At 41.2% G+C, this 18,901-nt stretch overlaps 1 protein-coding gene across 2 annotated transcripts in view; it reads right to left on the reverse strand.

Annotated features, from left to right (window-relative positions):
- The window catches only part of phactr4b (phosphatase and actin regulator 4b), a 47,424-nt gene extending 34,573 nt beyond the window's left edge, over nucleotides 1–12,851 (reverse strand). Inside the window, exons 1-3 of one of the 2 annotated variants that reach the window (XM_012852335.3) lie at nucleotides 12,678–12,851; nucleotides 3,985–4,099; nucleotides 3,690–3,734 (exon numbers count right to left, since the gene is read on the reverse strand). In XM_012852335.3, the coding sequence (XP_012707789.2) occupies nucleotides 3,690–3,702 (13 nt within the window). In that variant the 5' untranslated portion in view covers nucleotides 3,703–3,734; nucleotides 3,985–4,099; nucleotides 12,678–12,851. Of the gene's footprint in view, nucleotides 1–3,689; nucleotides 3,735–3,984; nucleotides 4,100–10,412; nucleotides 10,597–12,677 lie in introns of those variants that run through there. The other variant, XM_012852336.3, reaches the window with a different exon arrangement.
- Between the last annotated feature and the right edge of the window lie 6,050 nt (nucleotides 12,852–18,901).

Raw genomic sequence — 18,901 nt, forward strand, 5'->3', positions numbered from 1 at the left:
CTTAAATAAATTGGTCTGCGTGTGGACAGACCTATTTATGTTATTATTTTCTTTTAAATAGTTATTATCATTATTACCTCCAACGACTGGAGGGAGGTTTCTGACAACAGAGGCTGTTGAAGCTCTGCTCCATAACTAATACACGAACCGGTAGAATAACGACGAACGGGGATCTGATTTGCAGGCTGTAATATCTTCTTGTTAAAGTGAGACATAAAATAAAAGTTTTTTTCTTCTGTTTTGCGGGACGTCTGCTGACAAGACCTTTTTTTCTTTATTTTAAAGAATAATTATTATTGTCTCTAAGCCAACCTTTAACAGCAGATATTCTCCATTCATTAAAAACAGTTTTGTGCATCCTGGGTGTCTGGAGGGATTATACGAAAGATTTGATCTTCCTCTTCCTTTGACAGCAGCTCCCAAACTGCCAGCGGTTTACTCATTTAAATGGGGTGGACCAAATCTGTGTTGTACTTCTTATCCACTAAGGACGCAATCGTTGAAGATCAGGGGCAACACGCCCACTTTTTGCTATCGCGGTTTTCTTTCTGCCAACGCAATTTAGCGCTCTTTATTGGAAATCTTTGAAAACCAGGCTCTATGTATCACTTTCCTTTTGCCTCACGATTATGGGTTCCATGTTTATAATATAAAATACCAATGAGAACAAAGTGAATTTTGTGGTTTAGGTGTGACAATAAAAAGAAGAAAAAATAGGGGGTTTAGGGGTATGACTACTTACGTGTGTGGTTTTTGCTTTTGCTCAGAATTGGTAAAGGGATTTTTTTATGCTACTCAGCACTCCCCGTGCCTCCAGACACTATTTTATACCATTCTCCAACTCTTTTATCACATTTCCAGCAGGACTAAAGGAATTAACATGACTCTGAAGCCCATTTGCCAAGGAAAGCATTCTGGTTTGGAGCAAATGCAAATTCAGAAAAAAAATGCTTCTCTGAACCAGGAAAAAAAAAAGAGGAGTAGCAGAAGCTGGACTCCATGAATCAGTGCTCTGATTCCTTTTGAGGTTTGAATGACTTCAGAAAACCTCGTCCAGCATGCCCCTCAGAGGGGTCCAGTCCACCGAGCTGCGTCACTCTGGCCCGGACAGATCTGAGGTTTCAGAGCGTTCGGGCTGCTTCTCTATAGCTGCCTCTAAAGAGGGAGCGCTAATGTGTTCGGCAACGTCCCTCTTCTCTCCCTCTGCCCCACATACACTCTCCACACCGGGCCAGCGTCCAGAGAGAACTAAGCCAATCCGCATGAGCCCAGAACCTGTTGTTGGCCTGACCTGGATAACAGACTGGGCCACGCAATTTCAGGAAGGCAGCCGAACCGAGGACGCTGCAGACATGTGAACACAGATTCACCAAACCGTGCATGTCACAATAAGAGCTGGTGATGGGCCAGAAAAGCATAGAAATGCATCGCCATGTCGTTATCGGCCTGTTCTTTAAAAACACCTAACTCTAAAATGAAATGAGCAAAAAATTTAAACCTTTGCACTTTACTTCAGGACCAAAAACTGCTTAAAGAGGACCTGTGAGATGTCAAAGCATCTCAAATTGGCCGTCGTTCTAATGAAAGAATGCCATTCAGGGAAAAGAAGCTAAAGGGGGGAAATAAATCTGCAGGAAAAAATTTATAAAATTTGTAGAGACACAATAGGAGTTAAAGCAATAAGGCAAAACGTTATGACCACCTTTCTAATAGTGTGTTGGTCCCACTAAACCATCATTGTGGGTCCCTCGGCTTGCCTCCTTCCCTCAGTGCATCCTGATGCCATGTATTTCAAAGGTAGGTAACAAACATGATGTTAGAAAAACCAAACATGATTCATCACCATCTTCCATAATGCTCATGGTCCATTGTTCAAGCTTTCAGTGAATGACAGCAATCAGCTTTGGTACCCTGGCTGATCTGCAGGCCCATATGCAACAGACTGCGATGCAATGTGTATTTTTCAGACTGTTCTGTCAGAATAAGCAATCTCTTCACAAATATGAGCTCATCTGTAGGACCGGACCACACAGCCAGCCTTCACCATTAGGTGCATCAATGGCCCTGCCGCCAGTTCATCGCCGTTCCTTCCCTAGACCACTTTGCATAGGTAATGACCACAGCAGAGTGGAAACACCCCACAGCAGCTGGCATTTTGAAAATCTGGCCTGGCCTTCGTGCTTCGATTCCTGTTAAAACTTGATCTTTACAGTTTCCAGTTGTTCCGGCTTCTCACACGTCAACTTTTGAAACAAAATACCAACTTGCTGTAAAACCTATCCAAGCCACTGACATGATGTAAACTTAAGTCACTTCCCTCTGGGCAGAATGTTACGAAAGATCTGTGTATATTTTAATATTTTTAAAATGCCCAAAAAGCTAAAAGCATGAGGAGCTATAATTTGGGGTATAAAGCGGGATCTCCGCTTTATACCCCACTTCCTAGATTTAGTAACAAAGTATGTAGACCGTTTTCCTTAAAATTGCAGCAGCTTACAATGTGAAATATGGTAACAATTCATAAGACTCTCTCATGCCTTTAGTAATTTAACCAAGACAGCTTAGAGCAACATCCAGCAAAATCCAGTGGATTACCCGTTTACAGCTGTTTTTAAAACTGATATTCATGAAGCAGATGATCAAAGAAAGAACTTAAGAGAAAAATCTAAATACTGTTTAACCAATATTGCGAATATTTTATAGCATTAGATCATAACATTTAAATGTATAACTGTAAATACCCAAAAAGAGAAGTAGACAGCTCCTTTAAAACCTTCAGGCATCATAACTAAAAACTAAAATGGATTTCAGAGTTTAACACAAATTCAACTCACTTTTATTGTGAAGTGACAACAGGAAGTTCTGACTGAAAATCACCACACACTACAGGGCACAGGCACACTTAGCAATGGTTAAGCTATTCAGGCATTTTTAATAAAAAGTAACTGAGCTGTGAATCAAAAAACAATCACCGCAAATAGTCAAGATAAACGTTTCCTTCCCATGCAAAGCTGCCACGGTTACTAGAAAAGCAAGAATCGGCGCAACTATGTGAATATAAAAGTAGTTCATATGGACAAATGAAATTAATCATTTTGTCCATGCTGCAAAAAGGGAACTTAATGTAAGTAAGATTTTCTTGAAATTTGTGTATTTGTCCTTAATAGGAGCAGGGAAATGAGATTATCTGCCAATAGAATGAGTGTTTTAATCCCTAAAATAAGATTATGAGATATACTGCATTTGATGATGGAGATGAGTTGTTGCTTAGTAGTTTACCTTATTAAACCCTTATTATCTTATGAAAGCCTTATTCTATTGGCTCAAATCATGGACAAATACACTAATTTCAAGAAAAATTTACTTACTTTTAGTTCCCTTTTTGCAGTGCAAAAAAAAGCAAACAAAAGAAAACAAATATTTTCGAAAAGCCTTAAAACCCCCCTCAGATTTATCTGAACCAGAAAAAAGAAATAAATAAAAAACACCCGAAGCCTCCACATCTGGGAGGAGAAACCAATCCTCAGGCAGGCACTGATGTCGTGACGATGTGTCCCTCTAAATCTGAGTGGCTCTTAAAATGTGGAAAAGGCAGACAAACCCCATAAACACTGTGAATCCACTGCCTCCTTTCTCAGTAGCAATCACCGCTGCATTTAACCAACCACAGGCAGCCAGTTGGTACTCACCACGATTTTCCATTACAGAGAATGAGCCACGCCAATCACTGGTTTCTGAAAAACAAATGTTTGAAAATCAGCAACAGCTTAAGGTGTGAGCTTAGGCGTCCAGTGAATTACATTCAGAATAATCCTACTTATCATTTTACATCAAAGTATCCTTTGGGATATCCTATTAGGGTAAAATGTCCCATTCATTATATACATGCAAATAAATATACGACAATGACATTGAATTTTATTTCGAGACAGTTTAATATAACTATCTAAGGCTATTTGTTGGTAATAACAAATGAAGACATACACTGTAGAATGTCATGGGTGGTGTTGGGGTGGTAAATGTCCCAGGAAGTCTTTGCATTTTTCTTCTTCAATTTTCCCACATGATAATGATGTCAGCTCCACCCATCCTAACTCATCTACAAGTGGGGAAAAAAAGAAAAAAGATCAAACTTAGTTATGAAAACAAATATACATAGCCAGGAAAGGGTTACCATCTAAAGATTTTTTTTTTATTCAAAGAAACCGGGCCTGGACCGCGTAAAAACAAATCCTAAACCTCAAGCCAAAAACATAAATTAATCAAAAAATAAAACACACAACAGAATATTGAAAAAAACTGAAAGTATTGAAAGAACAAATCAGTGTTGAATATTGTGTGTGTGTGTGTGTGTGTGGGAGGGGGGGGGGGGGTTGGGTGGTTCTCTTTGCTGTAAAATAAATAATTTTTTTAAAGCTTTGTTATAAATATTGTCATTTTGAAATATCTATAAACGAAAGTGTAATTAACCAAGGACCAAGTGACCCCTGGGCTAGATAGGAAAGGGTCTTTCTAACTTTTCACCATCTAAAAATAATGTACAAAAACAGAAATGCCTTTTTTCACTGCGCCTGTTACACTTTTTTTTCTTAAATAACATGCTTTTCAAAATGATTATTAAACAGTCACATTTTTCTTTCTTGGATGATATAAGAACCTAAAGAACAGTATGGAAGGGTGTACAAGACAATAGCTCAATGGAACATGTCAAAAATGTCTAATTTTACAGTGGGTGGAAGATCCTCAGTAGCTCGGTTTGTAGGAACACCTAATTCACACAGTTTATAGGAGATGATCTGCAGCATAAAAGCTGCTCCTGCTCTGTTGAGTCACACTAAGCACAGCGAGAAAGCACTCAGATTTCTTTTTTTTTTAACCTTCCATTCCACTATTCACAAGTAAGAACACTACACTAATGTCATTAAACACTTCTACTGGCCAAGTGCGTACTTTATACCTTCAGACCAACTCTTACATGAAGTGAGTCACTTATCTACAACAGAAAATGTTGATCACCTGAACATTTTTGGTTTATGAACTACGAGAGCAGGTGCAAAACAATGGAGGTTGATTTACTTCAGAAATTTCTGAGACATAGAAAGGTATTTATTTTAATAGATAAAAGCGGTACGGATTTCTATTTTTTTTCCTATAGAATTATTTGAAGACAACTTTTTAAAAAAAAAATGCAGTTATGACAGGAGCTCAGAAGCCATTCCTTATATTGGAAACCAGGACTATTAGTTACATCCATCCATTTTCTAACACGTCTATCCCTGTTGGGGTCCTGTCTATCTCCAGCTGTCAAACTTTTTGTAGCCATTTCTTGACTTAGGAAGGCCAACACAAATGTCCCTTGGTTAAATGGCATGCTCTCTGATGTTTCTTATTTTGACACGTGGCCAAGAGAAGAGAAAGTAGCTTTTGTACAAGAACGTTTAATTGTAAAGATAGACACACATTTCCTTCATTTGTCTGACATGTTGTCGAGTCTGTCTCATTTTAAAAAGAAACAAAGACAAATCGATGTAGGTGTCAGATCATATTTATACAGCAAGAAAACCAAAACCGTTGGATTACTAATCCCATATTCTTTTAAAAAAATAATTAAAAAAAATAAAGTCTGAATAAAAAAGCTTTGGTTACATGTATTTTATAGAAAATGTAACAGGAAGCGATGCTTGTTGCACTACAGATATAAAAAAAATATTGTTTCATAATCTTTTCACACTGAATAATTACAGTCAAATTAAATTCAGAAAAGAATGTTTGCTAAATTTAGCACTTGGATACTATGACACTGCAAAGAAGAATTTATTTTGAGATTGTTTGAACCCCTTTACAAGGGGTGCCAATTGTGATACCCGGGTTTAAATCCTGGGTCAACCGACCTGTGTCCAGAAGGGCATGTGGTGTAAAAACTCTGCCACGTATGTGTGCGAGTTGTAATGAGCTGCTGAGGCGACCCCTGAATGTGAGAGCAGCCAAAATGACACACATAAGTGCACTAGGTGTCCCATCCAGATCCAAACCTAAAGTGGACATACAAAATTCCTTCAGAATGTCTCCCAACATTACAGCGGAAGTTCACTGTAAATTATCTATCTGGTGACCTGATGGTGCACTATATTATCCTGTATTTGACCAAATTACTGGTCTAACCAAATTGCAGCGGTGTTGCCTTGCGGGATAGTGTTATTTTCAGTGCAGAGATGAGACAAAAGTCCCCTTAGACTCTGCTCCAAGTCTGATACCACATGAGGCCATTTGATAAAAAATGTTACTGTAATCAGGGCTCTGTGTCCTGCCACAGACTACAGCTACATCTGCCAAATGAGACTGTGACTGGAGAGTAAAGCTCTAAAACACCATTCTGGATTTCGGTATTCTCTATTCCTCTTTAAGGTGGTGGTAGTGGGGGGGTCAAAGGTGAACTTCCCTAAGAAAAGAAGAACCCAGAGCTGATATCAAATAGGCATTTGTACTGAAAACACGTGCACTGACAACACCATCAGAGTTCTCCTCACCATACAACCAGACTGAAGGAAAACCCCCAACATACAGTCAGAACACAAAGTAAAGGCACTGTCTCTCACTTCTCCGGCTTGTTACCCTTTTCTAACAATACTATAGCTCCACTGTAGTTGTATCTTGCAAAATGTAACTTTAAAAACTGTATGTGGACAACAGTGATGAATGCTGCTTCTTTAGATTCCACGCGACTTTCCCTCGTACCTGCAAACAAGAGGAACCTAAAAAAAGCATCGGAGCTGTCCTTCAGCCAGCTGACCGGCAGTGTTTAACTACGGGAGGGGCACTACTGCATTACTCTACACTTGATACAGCCAGAGACAACACTTTCTGATATCTCTACAGGGCATTAAAACATTTTTGCTGGTTTTGGAACCATCATTCATAAAAACATTGGTTTACCTTTAGGCTATAGCGGTAGCTGGCACACCTGACCACACTGGAAACGAAGTGCAATGCACTATGCTCCACCAAGTGTTGAAATAATTTTCAGTAGATCAGGCTGCCATCAGTTGGAGCTGCTTCAAGCTTTCAGCATCCTGAGGTGAGTGAAAATGTATCAGTGCATCTGCACGATGTAGTCAGAGATAAAGCACCCTTATTGTGAGGGGATTGCTGCACCAATTGAGACATAGCTGTGTAAATACTATAGCCCTGCCACACATGTTGAGTGTGCACCCTGCGTCATGACAGCTGGCAGTAGACACCCTGCAAGGATAACTACAAATTGACGATGGATGGATGGATGGATGGATGGATGGATGGATGGATGGATGGATGGATGGACGAATAGATTTTTATATTTCATAAAAACGTAAAGCATATATGTAATAGCATGATGGGGATGTTCGAATAAAAAAGGATGTACTTTTCTTTTTACCGCAAGGGAAACTGGAAACCGGCAGATGCATTTATGGTATAAAATTGCTTTTTTTTTTTTTTACACTCCCGCCCATCGCCTGCCACAGCCTTGGCCGGATGACTCAAAATGCGGTGAATGTTTCACAGCAAGAACAAAAATATCCCTGAAGTCTGACAGTGAAAGCCGATTAAAGGCAGCAGTGAGTGGGGCAGAACTACAAATACCAGGCACATTTTCTGAACATATCGGCCTCCTTTTGAGACATTAAATAAACAGCACCAGTGCAGGCTTGCTGCACGACAGCGACAACGCAGAGGTACGACAAGGCAGTCATAGCCTCATTAAATATCAGTTTCACTTACACTCTGTGCCACGCTCACGGCCAAAAAACCGAAGGAGAAGGGGATGTTGGTAGCCTAGTTCCCCTTTGAGTGGTGAACCGGCAGCCTATCCCCTAACACGCAGGTTTCTTCTATACGAAAGTCATGGGACTGTCCAAACAGTTTCTCCTTATAAAAGACTCGCTCTCTGAGGACATCAAACTTCACCACGGGTCCATTATTAGTCCAGGACAAACAGATCGAAGAAGAAATCGCCAGCTAATGACACCAGCTCCCAATTAGGGCCCTAATTATTCTGACAGAGAGAATAAATGAGCCTGTCCTCACATCAGTCCCTACCTGTCCTATAACTGACTATACAGCCCCACAAGAGCAGAGCGATGACTCTCCTTTTAAAACTTACATTATCCGTTCACAACCTCCGCAGCTTCGTGCGCAGACGATCCAAGCAGGGATTCAGGCTCTTTTCTTTTCTTTTTTGTCCTCCCTCTTGGACAAACGCGCTCTCCAAGAGTGGCAGGCGGCAACCAGGTGTGAAAAAGTGTGGCCGCTCCAGACCACGCAGCGGTGCCAACTGTGCAACCTCCTGCGCAGCGCGCACACACACACCCTCAGCGACGACTCTTACTAGGTTTGATTCGATTACAAAGAGAGCGGAAACGGCAGCAGCTGGCTGGGATATATGCCGTCTTTAAATAGCAGTTTGCTCCTAACTCCAGGGCTCGGGCAAAAAAGAAAAAAAAAAGAAAAGCCGCCAAGCCAGTTGAAAACACACATTAAATTCACACTCCAAGACCTCCATGCTCTGCCTACTATGAGACCGTCTTGCAAGGAACGCAAGGTTAATTTGGTAGCAATCAAAGTTACCTGAGATAGGTGAGCTAAAGGACTCCTAAAAGGCCAGCCAGAGTCCAGAGTCCACCGAGTCAGAGCCACAGACCCTTTCCTGCTAAATAAGTCGAGCGGCACAATTTCCTCACCTGGCTGCTGAATGGACGGACGAGGCCGTCTGTTCCCAATCCGTGCTGGGCGAGCGTCACCGCCGAGCCTGCCCCAGAAAAGCGCCGCTCACCACAGGGACCGGTGGCCCACTTTTACAAGGAGCCCAAAACGCTCCTCGCCTTTGCTAAACTTTTCCTCCTCGGTGTCCCTCCAACCGGTGCGCAGGCTACCTCAGTCAGGTACGGGCCGACGTGAGATTGTCACGGCAGACGAGCTGCTTTAACTAAATAGATGTGGAAGTTGCAACAAATCCACGTTCTGACTTTCCAGTTTGCGCGACCCAGATTTGCTGGGACTTTAAGCATCTTTGGAACTGGAATATCGTCGTCTACTACTGGGAGACTCCAACCAAAAAGGCTAAGCATTACTGAATTCCAGACAGACTGTGGCTTTAATATCGCAGACACTGACGCTGTGATGACAACAACCACGATCTATTGTGCAGCCCTGGCCATCATCATTTACCTGGGTTAGTTGGCTGAGACACTATCTTAAAACATAGCCGCCTCTCCTGTATGTATTTAAACATCAGCGTGTATTAATATGTAATATTATGACAGAACCTCACGTTAAAAAAAATTACAAATCCCTTAGGATGGGAGTAAAGGGTTGGCCCTGCTTAAACTTTCACACCACATGTGTCTTTTGCATTTGATAATATCCCAACATGGTCAAACCTTTCTTTCTTCTAAATAACAGGAATGAGTAGTGGACTTCTTTCAGCCAGCTGATAGACAGTGCACAGCAACAGGTGGAGGAGGGGGCAGCACTGTGCTGCTCTAGCCTCATTACAGCCGGATACATCAGTGAGATGATGGCTTTTTCCATCATCTCACTCAAATGGCTTTAAAACCACATGATAACGTTGGCTTTGGCTGAAAGCGGAAACTTTTAAAACCCCAGCAAACCTTTTTAAATGGCATCCTGCCCGTTGGCTGATCAAAACGCAGAGTAAAAGTCAACAACTTACACACATACTGTACACCGTGAACATCTAAAGCTTTACAGTCCAGCCCTGCTCCCCCCGGTGACACGCTCTCTCTGAAGGAGGCGAGCAGGAGGGTGCTGGGGCTGTACTGGAGACATTTAGCTGAGAGCTTCTTCAGGAATCTCCTCATCCGCGCGGTCCAAGCGGAATCAATCAAAGCCCAGCTGACAGCTTAACCATCGTGGTCGGCTCTTAATGGCCCATTAAAGAGAGGGCTTTAAATGGGAAGTGGGATGAGCTGCAACACAAGGCGGCGTTTGGTTTTTCCTGGGAGAGCAAATTAAGTTGGGGGGAGCTATTAGGCTTTAGGCACATGAAACCGGAGCAAAAGCACACTGCTGCTGCTGCTGCTGAAGACCTGGCTGGCAGAGGTCTCACATGTCACTGACCTACCTGTTTCATGCAGACCAACACTGAAGTACCAATAGTTTAATATGGTTGCTCTGCTTTCTCAGATGAACTGATAGCCTATGAATGGATGATTCTAATAATTCACTGTATAATCCTGAAAGCAATTTCTATTAACGCCCTGGATAAAGGTATGCATTTCTGCTTCATTGTCGACGAGAGCTTTGGCAGGGTGTAATTCATTAAAAACATTTAAACAGTGGCGGAAGAGCGCAGTTCATTTCGTTACATAGACCCAAATGTGTATATTCTTAAAATAATAATCAAATAAAATCTTTACCCCAGCAATCTGCGTCCCGTGTGGGTCTATCTCAATCTCCATGTGGAACCGTCTCCATCTCCGAAAGCATGAAGCACAGCACCTGAGATGCTGACTCGGTTCTAACGCGAGAAAAGGATTAGATCCAGCGGCAGCGACTCCCGGAACCGCGTCTGTGTGTGTGTGTGTGTGTGTGTGTGTGTGTGTGTGTGTGTGTGTGTGTGTGTGTGTGTGTGTGTGTGTGTGTGTGTGTGTGTGTGTGTGTGTGTGTGTGTGTGTTTTCTGTGATCCTGCAAGCGGTGTGGCCTGAGGATGCAGCTCAGAGTAAAAACACACAGGTGTTGCGCCGAGCTGGGTTCCCCCGTAAAAAACAACAACGAGTTTCCACACTAGCTGCGCGTCTACGCAGCGTTTTACGGTTTTCACGGTGCGTTCACGGACAGCTCCGACATTGGACAGTCTGTATTGAAATTATTTCAAAAGGATGGAATTAATTAACAATTTACTTCATAATAACTGAATATTATGATTGACTGTTTCAGATAGTTTCACTGGTTTATATTATCTTTTGATATATCTGACCAAAACTGATGGATGCTAGTATTTCTTAAACCTACGATCTACAATGGAATTGCTATGAATAGATTTCATTCACTCATTGTTTATAAATGGCTTATTTGTGTAGGCTCCCTGGGGACCTAGAACCTATGTGCAGTGTAAAATTTTAAATAAAAGATGACATTGTAAAATATGAGCAACTACTATTGTCGTTGACTTTGTTTTTCTGTTTGTTCTAACTTTGTCTCAGTAAGGAATCTAGTTGTGTCAGTGTCTCTTGTGAATTGACACAGACCAGGAAACAGTCACAGTATAAGACTGTTTGGGGGTCCTTGAAGCATTGACTCCTCTAAAAACGTGTAAACCTTCCCCAAACTCTTGAATGGACTTTTCTTCTCAATATTGCTTGTACTCTTTTTTTTTCTACCACAAGTATTCCTTCCACCAAACTTTCCATTAATATACTTAGAAACGTCACTCTGTGAACAGCCAGCTTTATTTTTATTTTTTTAAGCAATGACCTTTTATGACTTACCCTGCTTGTGAAGGCTGATATTGACTGTGAGAAAGAAACACAATTTGTGTTTTTTATGACCTTTCATGCATAAAAAAAATAAAAATAAGCAGCAGTTAATGCTTGAAATATTACTCAGCTATTACTCAGTTTTAAGCCTATATTCACTTCTTAAATATAGTTACTGGAATAAAATAACATTTTAATAAACTGTTAATTTAATGAGATTTACCCTAAATGAACATTAGTAGTCTGCCTTTGTGTTAACCTGTCCCCCCGGGACGTTGCTGTCAAAGTTACTATATGGTTGTTGTTTTGTTTGTTGTTTTTTAAAAAGGTAGCTACAGTAAAATATCCTCATATTAGCTATAGATTAGGATTGTGTGCAAAATCTCTGATAACATATTGATTTTAAAGCAAAAGGTTAGAAAATGATTACGCGTATTAATTAGAGGTGAAGAAGACTCGTGTGAAATATTACGGCTCCAGAAGTTCCTGAAATCGGCGTTCTGTTGCTTTCCTGTGAATAATCTAGTAGACGAGGTGTCCCTGAACGCATCACTGGCCGTAAAACGCCGTGTAGAGGCGCACCCGCGTCGGCAGAGCAGAACTGGCGGAGAGGCACTTCTCCAAGCTGAAACTGGACTTGACTGAACACTGCGGTGAAGTCAGCCAGCACGAAGAATACAACAGCTTCCGGTTAAATACAGTGAAACAAAAGCGGACGTTTGCACACACAAACACACACACACAAGAATAACATTTTATGAACTTGTTAAACGCGTTTTCTCCTTCATAAACATGCGCTTTTAAACACGCGTCTGTATCCGCCAATAGCTGCGGCTAACGACCCAAGATCACAAACAGAGCATCCTTTCCGACGCGCAGATCACATGCAAGGCCTATAGATTCTTAATAACGATGCCTGCCACAAACAAAGTCCCTGAGGCTGGATTTATCGGAACACACCCTCCGACAGCCTGCCGCCGCGCTCGCACGCATCCTTTGTTGCGCCTTTTAGCGGCGCATCGGTGACTGTGGGGCTCCAGCGACTGGCCGACACAAGGCACCGGCGTTTTTTCTGGCATGCGGGGTCTGCAGATCCGCGCTGCATCGCACTGCAGACCCCGACAAACTACTCTTGCTGCCTACCGGCCAACTCGCAGCATCGCAACTTGTCGGAGGTTATTGTCTGCGGAGAGAAGCGAACTCACCCGGCTCGCATGCTCCTGCAGGGTCCAGGGTTCATTCATCCCCCTCCAGACTGCTTCTCTCCTCCTCTGTGGAAATAGTCGCAGCCGATTTAAAAATAGCAGCCCGGTCATTTACCTCACACTTTCTCTGTCCCCCCCACCACCCCGACCCCTCCAACACCCGGCCAAACATTTCAGGCTCTTCCCGGAAACCATCCCTGCTAAGGGAATCTCGGTACTGGTAGTTTTCCGTGAGAACCGCGTCTGGTCGCTCCGCAGCGCAAACGCGACCCCCGCTTTGCGGTGCGAGGACTCCAGTACCCACCAGGCATTGCAGCGCATTGATCCCGGGGGGGAGGCCAGGGAGGAGGGGGTGGGGGAGCATACCGTTATATGCGGCTACTACTCATGGAGGGGGGGTGAAAGAATGTTTACCAGCTCCTCTCCTGTTTTCCATCTGCAGCTTTGGAAACCACGTTTCAAACTCCTGCTCCGTCTCACACACGTAGATGAGACGAGTCGGAAATTTTTTCTGCATTTCAGCATAAAAACTGAAGCGCATACATTACACAGCTGTGTTGAAGACAAACCTGGATGCGCTTATTTCTGTTAATCTAGGTTATTATGGTTTAGAGGTAACCACAACACCATAATCATCATCTAATCTGGCTTTAACCACGTTTCACTAAATTGCGAGTATATTTCAGAATAAATGACCACTTAACAACTTGTGTGTGTGTGTGTGTGTGTGTGTGGTGTATATATATATATATATATATATATATATATATATATATATATATATATATAAAACACAATTGAGTTTAATTTACTTAAAAAAGCACACACACACATAACTATATCAATCTATCTATCTATCTATCTATATATATATATATATATATATATATATATATATATATATATATATATATATATATATATATATATATATATATATATATATATATATATATATATATATATACACATACACACACACACACACAAAAGTTGTTAAGTGGTCATTTATTCTGAAATATACTCGCAATTTAGTGAGACGAATAAAACACAATTGAGTTTGATTTTCCCTAATTTTCTAAAGTAAGTGTAATCTGAATTACACATTTTCTAAGTAATCTGCAATAAAAAAATGAATCTATAATTAAGCTCTTTACATTTCTTACTTTATAAGTGCAAAAACTCAGCAGTCAGAATGAGGCTTTCCTCTTACAAGCTGCCATAAGACTTTTATTATTTATTTATTTATTTTCCATTGCATCTAGCAAGAGCTTATCTTGTGTTTCTGTTTTCTTGATTACTGACCGGTGCACTTCCAGATACTGTAACTGGAATTGTAAAATAAACTTTTTTTTTTTTTTTTTACAGCCTTCTTTTGTTTTGAGTAATCCCACGAGCGTCAGCACAGTTGCATACAGAGGACGCTGCTGTTGGTGTTTCAGGAAACCTTGAAGGATTCCTGAAAACCTCAGAGGACTTCTCTGGACCTGTGTTATAAGTCAGAACCTGCTAAGACTTAAAGTCTGAGAGCCTCCTCACATTCATTGTGCCAGAATAAATGTTAATGCATGATAATGCATTTGTCAAGAAAAATACATTCAGTACTTGCTTTTATTCCTCTGCTCTGGAATAATGAACACTATACAGCAGGTAAACCATTAAAACCTGGACCAGGAGTTAGTCTTCGTATTCCATTTAGCCTTTTGTGAGCTACCCAGAGCTGTAAATCTAAGCAGTGAGGTTTAAATCCCTCCAGCAGCATCTTGATGTTTGGGTTTGTTCCAGTCTGAGACTATAGCAGCCAAACGCCCTCTAGTGGTCAACCGCGGAGTTGACATGGTTCTTAGCCAACCTAAAACTGATCTGAGGGCACCGTTGATGGTCTTCAAAGCAAGTCCATGAATGCAGAGACAGGTATAAAAGATTACATCTAGGTAATGAAAGAATGTGCTTACCTGATAACAGGAGGATTTAAAGTCATACAACACCTCCAGCACAAGGAAGCATTCAAACCCCACGGGGAAAAACCTCAACTAATAAAATCTCTTTCTTCTTCCAGGTCCTTGTGAATGTTTGACATCAAACATTACATAATAGGATAATTTAACTTTTCCTGGTTTAATAGGTTATCACCATGTGGCATTTGAGGTTTAAGATACTGTGAGCGGCGCGTTAGTTCGTGGCGCCTGGGTAAAAGTTGGTGTATGCACATCTTTTTAACGCTGGAACCGATACCGAATGCCATCATATGAAATGTCAAAGCAGAACTGATTCTTAAATCTTTATGTGGCGTAAACAATAGGATGGCACTGTCTTCTAAAAAGGTCTTTATCAGTATTTATTCTAGGTTTCTTTACACTATTGCAGTGGAGTGGCACCCTAGAGCAGCGCATTTGTATTTTGAGAACGCCAACCTGCTTTGACCCCCACAGACTGCCACTATAGGTCCCTGAGCAAGACTCTTTGCCCCGTTTTCCCCCTGGGGGCTGTGAAAAAAAAGCTGTTCCCTGCTCCTTAAAGGATGGGTTAGATGCAGAAGACAGATTTCATTGGAATAATTGCAATGACAAAAAAAGCTTTCTTTTTTTTCCCTCTCATTTTGATCTACCCCCCCCCCCCCCACACACACACACACACACACACATACACACGCTTAATATTTCAAAAGCAACACATCCAAATAAAAAATCAGTCAAGAACAAATGAGAAACATAGTCATTGACACCTATAAGCATGGAAAAGCCATTTCTAACACCCAGAGGATCCATTGATCCACGATGGGAGCCATTATCCTCTCATGGAGAAAACAAAGAGCAGTGGTGTTCATTCTAGGTTTGGCCGGTCTACCAAGGTTATTTTGTCATCCAGAAGGTCCCAAAGAGCACAGCACAACACCTAAAGCACTGCAGGTCTCACTAGCCTCCCTTCCACAGTATGATTGATGACCACACAGTAGAAAAGAGACTGGGCAAAAATGGCATCAGTGGGCGAGTTCGGCAAAAAGAACACAAAGACCCGTCTCACATCTGTCAAAAGGCCGTCTTGATAATCCCCAAGACTTTTGACAGATTGTTCCATAGACTGATGGGGGGTAAACCTTTTGGGATGTGTGATTGTCATTATATCTGCCATAATGCAAACATAGCATTTCAGGAAAAAAATTAAAACACCCCACCCAGAGTCAAACATGGTGATTGTGTGATAATCTGCAAGAGTTTGCTATTCCAGGACTGATGAACCATCTGTCCTCTGCTAGAAAACCCTGAAGGAGAATATCTGGCCATCAATTCTTGCTGAAGGACACTCGGCCTATACAGCAGGACAAGAATCTTAATCACACAGGTAAGTCCCCGTTTGAATAGCTAAAAACACAAACGTTTTCAAGAGGCCAACTCAAAGCCCTGATTTTAATCTGACTGAGTTGCTGTGGTGTGTCTTCAGACAGGCTATCTATGCTGCAAAAAGCCTTTGGCATCGGCGAATAAAAAACATTTTGCAAAGAAGAGTAGGCCAAAGTTCGTGCACGGTAATGCAAAAGACCGTTTTCCTGTTATCACAAATGCTTCATGGCAGCTGCTGCAGCCAAGGATGGAGTTAAGGAGCAATTATTAAAACTTAATTTCATCTGAACAATTAAGAAAGAACATTTATATCCTATTTTACTTGGATTGAAGTGTAGCTATCCAACTATCAAAGGAGGTAACTGAGGAAGTTCCCACCCAGTCTTACCACAAGGTTTTTGGGTTTTCAGACTGATCATCATCCCAACTCTCACAAACTGGAAGTAAACCCTCATGGACCTCTGGGAATATAAATTAATAACCTTGGTGAAAGAACAGGATCATTTGGAAGATCATGTAGTGTCAGAATGATAAAGAGGATTTCAGGATTTGATCGACCAGAAGCTATTTTTCTATGCAATTTATCAACTCTAAAGTTGTTATGTGTACCATGCTGTCTGCATGTTGCTGATGATCAGCATTGCTTATATTGTGTTACTATGAGCCTTAGTGTAAGAATTGAAAAAAACTTGAAGTTTATGTAGTTGGTCGTTTTATTGTACAGTATTGTATTTGTTGTTTTTGGCGTTCCCTTTTTAGCCTTTTCTATTGTAAAACAGCCCATTCACTGACTTTGTCATTAAATCCGAAATAAGACATTGTATTTAACCCCTGTTTGATAGATTATGTGATCTGCAACATCTGAATTAGGCTCCTGTGCCCATTTTCACTAGAAACCTCCATCAGATGACAGTGCTGAACTGGTATCTCAGAGTAAAACAGATAAGGGAAACATAAATCAATAAAAAAATGTATTTGCTCCACCACAGGAACAAGATCTTTCATGACACACGGATGTTAATATTTAAATATAATGTGCATTCATTTTGGCACCAATCTATCCTTAGTTATGCTGAACATTGATTTTACTTTGCCATAGTCTTACCCACTCAACATCCATTCAAAGTTAAGTCTTATTATAAAAACAACAAAAAAAGAGATGTATACAATATAAACCAGGGTCCTTTGGTGCAAGGCACACTATCAGTTGAAACTAACTCCTTTATTCATGGAGATCACAACATTTTAAATGTTTGTTGGTTCCGTGTCATGGACTCTCAAAAATCTGATATTTAACTCTTGTTTGCACATCCTGACGGAGAGCTTTGCTATAGATCTTCATCATGAAAATCTCAGAGCAGGCATGATTCCACTGATGATGTTCCTCAGAGACAATCATGTTTGGTTTTTCTCGTTATGTTTTTTTTCTAGCCCTAATTAATCATTAATGCTGATGGCTGTGATCGCTAAATGGAACATTGTATTTTTTATAAGTTTCAGTTAAAGTGTCACATTGAGATTCTAGAAAATATACTGTTTCTGGTTTCTAGTTGCCCTGCATTTAGCTCCGTGCATCTTCCCATCAGCTTCAATCAGCTTCCTGATTCCTGCCAAACAGAACCATTTACACAGCATGATGCTGCTGCCACCATGTTTTGTCCCAGGGATGGTGTTCAAGTCAATGTGCAGTATTAGTTTCAGTGCCAGAGAATTTTGTTCAACATTTCTCTACATACTGCCCATTGTATGGCAAACTGTCAACAGGACGTCTGTCAAACAGGCCTTCTTCTGGTCATTTTTCCATGTAGGCCAGATTTGTGGAGTGCAACATCTCTACAACTTTATCCCTGACCTGTGATGAAAGTTATAAAAATAAAAAAATGAAGGGATATGAATACGTTAACAATACATGGCGTCTTCAACATTTAATGTTTAAAAACAATAAAATGGAAGGCCCCTATCGCATAAAAATACTCTCTCAGGGTGAACTTTTTTTGTAGACACATTAATGGTTTGAAATAATTACAAATACTCCAAAGGAGCTTTCAAAAGAGATAAAATACAAAGTAAAGCTTTTGATTTTTCTGCAATTTCTACCCCTGTTCACTGCGCAGAAAACATGAAAAACAGTAGGCTATTTAAAGACAGGGAACACGCTGTCACCAAATTTGATCAATGCCCGCTGGCTGTCACTTCGGCAAAAGCCTTTTGAGAACATGTGAACACAGCGCACTGAAAGCATAGAGCAGATATTTACCAGTCACTGTGGGTCATTTCTCATGTGATGAGATCTTTGAAACAAGAGCATTCACTCAACTATTGTAATGCTCACAATATGAATGCATCTAATTATGGACATACCGACATAAGAGCATTCCTCTGGCACAGAACAGCTTAGGAGAAACAGACGTCAATCAGAGTGTGGCGTTTCCCGCTCAGTGAAAAGCCGGACATGCGCGGATGCACGCAGGTGGAGGGTTCGAGTTCACTGGCAGAGCATCTCTGGTGTGACATTCAAACCCAGGTGTGATTTGCAAACAAATCTATCAGTATTAGAGGTGTTAGCAGAGCAGTCAGTAGACTGTGGCAACAGTTAGTGTCATGTTCCATGTTTACCTGTAGTGTTTTGCCTCACCTCCTCCTTCCTCAGGGTGTGACAGGCAGGTTGGATCCTCAGCTGTGCCTCATCAGGTAATTGGTGAGGGTTTAAAAGAAGAGCCGGAGCCTGAAGCAGACGCCAGATGGTCTAATCACATCCTGTGGTAACCAGGCCCCAGAAGTACTCTCCAAGCTTAGATTGAGCTTCAACCCTCTTTAAGGACTAACCCTTTGACTTTTTCCTCTCACAGTTCCTCCTCGTGGATTGCTCCCCTTGTGAGTGGT

The sequence above is a fragment of the Fundulus heteroclitus genome, chromosome 3, assembly GCF_011125445.2.
Source record: "Fundulus heteroclitus isolate FHET01 chromosome 3, MU-UCD_Fhet_4.1, whole genome shotgun sequence".
NCBI lineage: Eukaryota > Metazoa > Chordata > Actinopteri > Cyprinodontiformes > Fundulidae > Fundulus > Fundulus heteroclitus.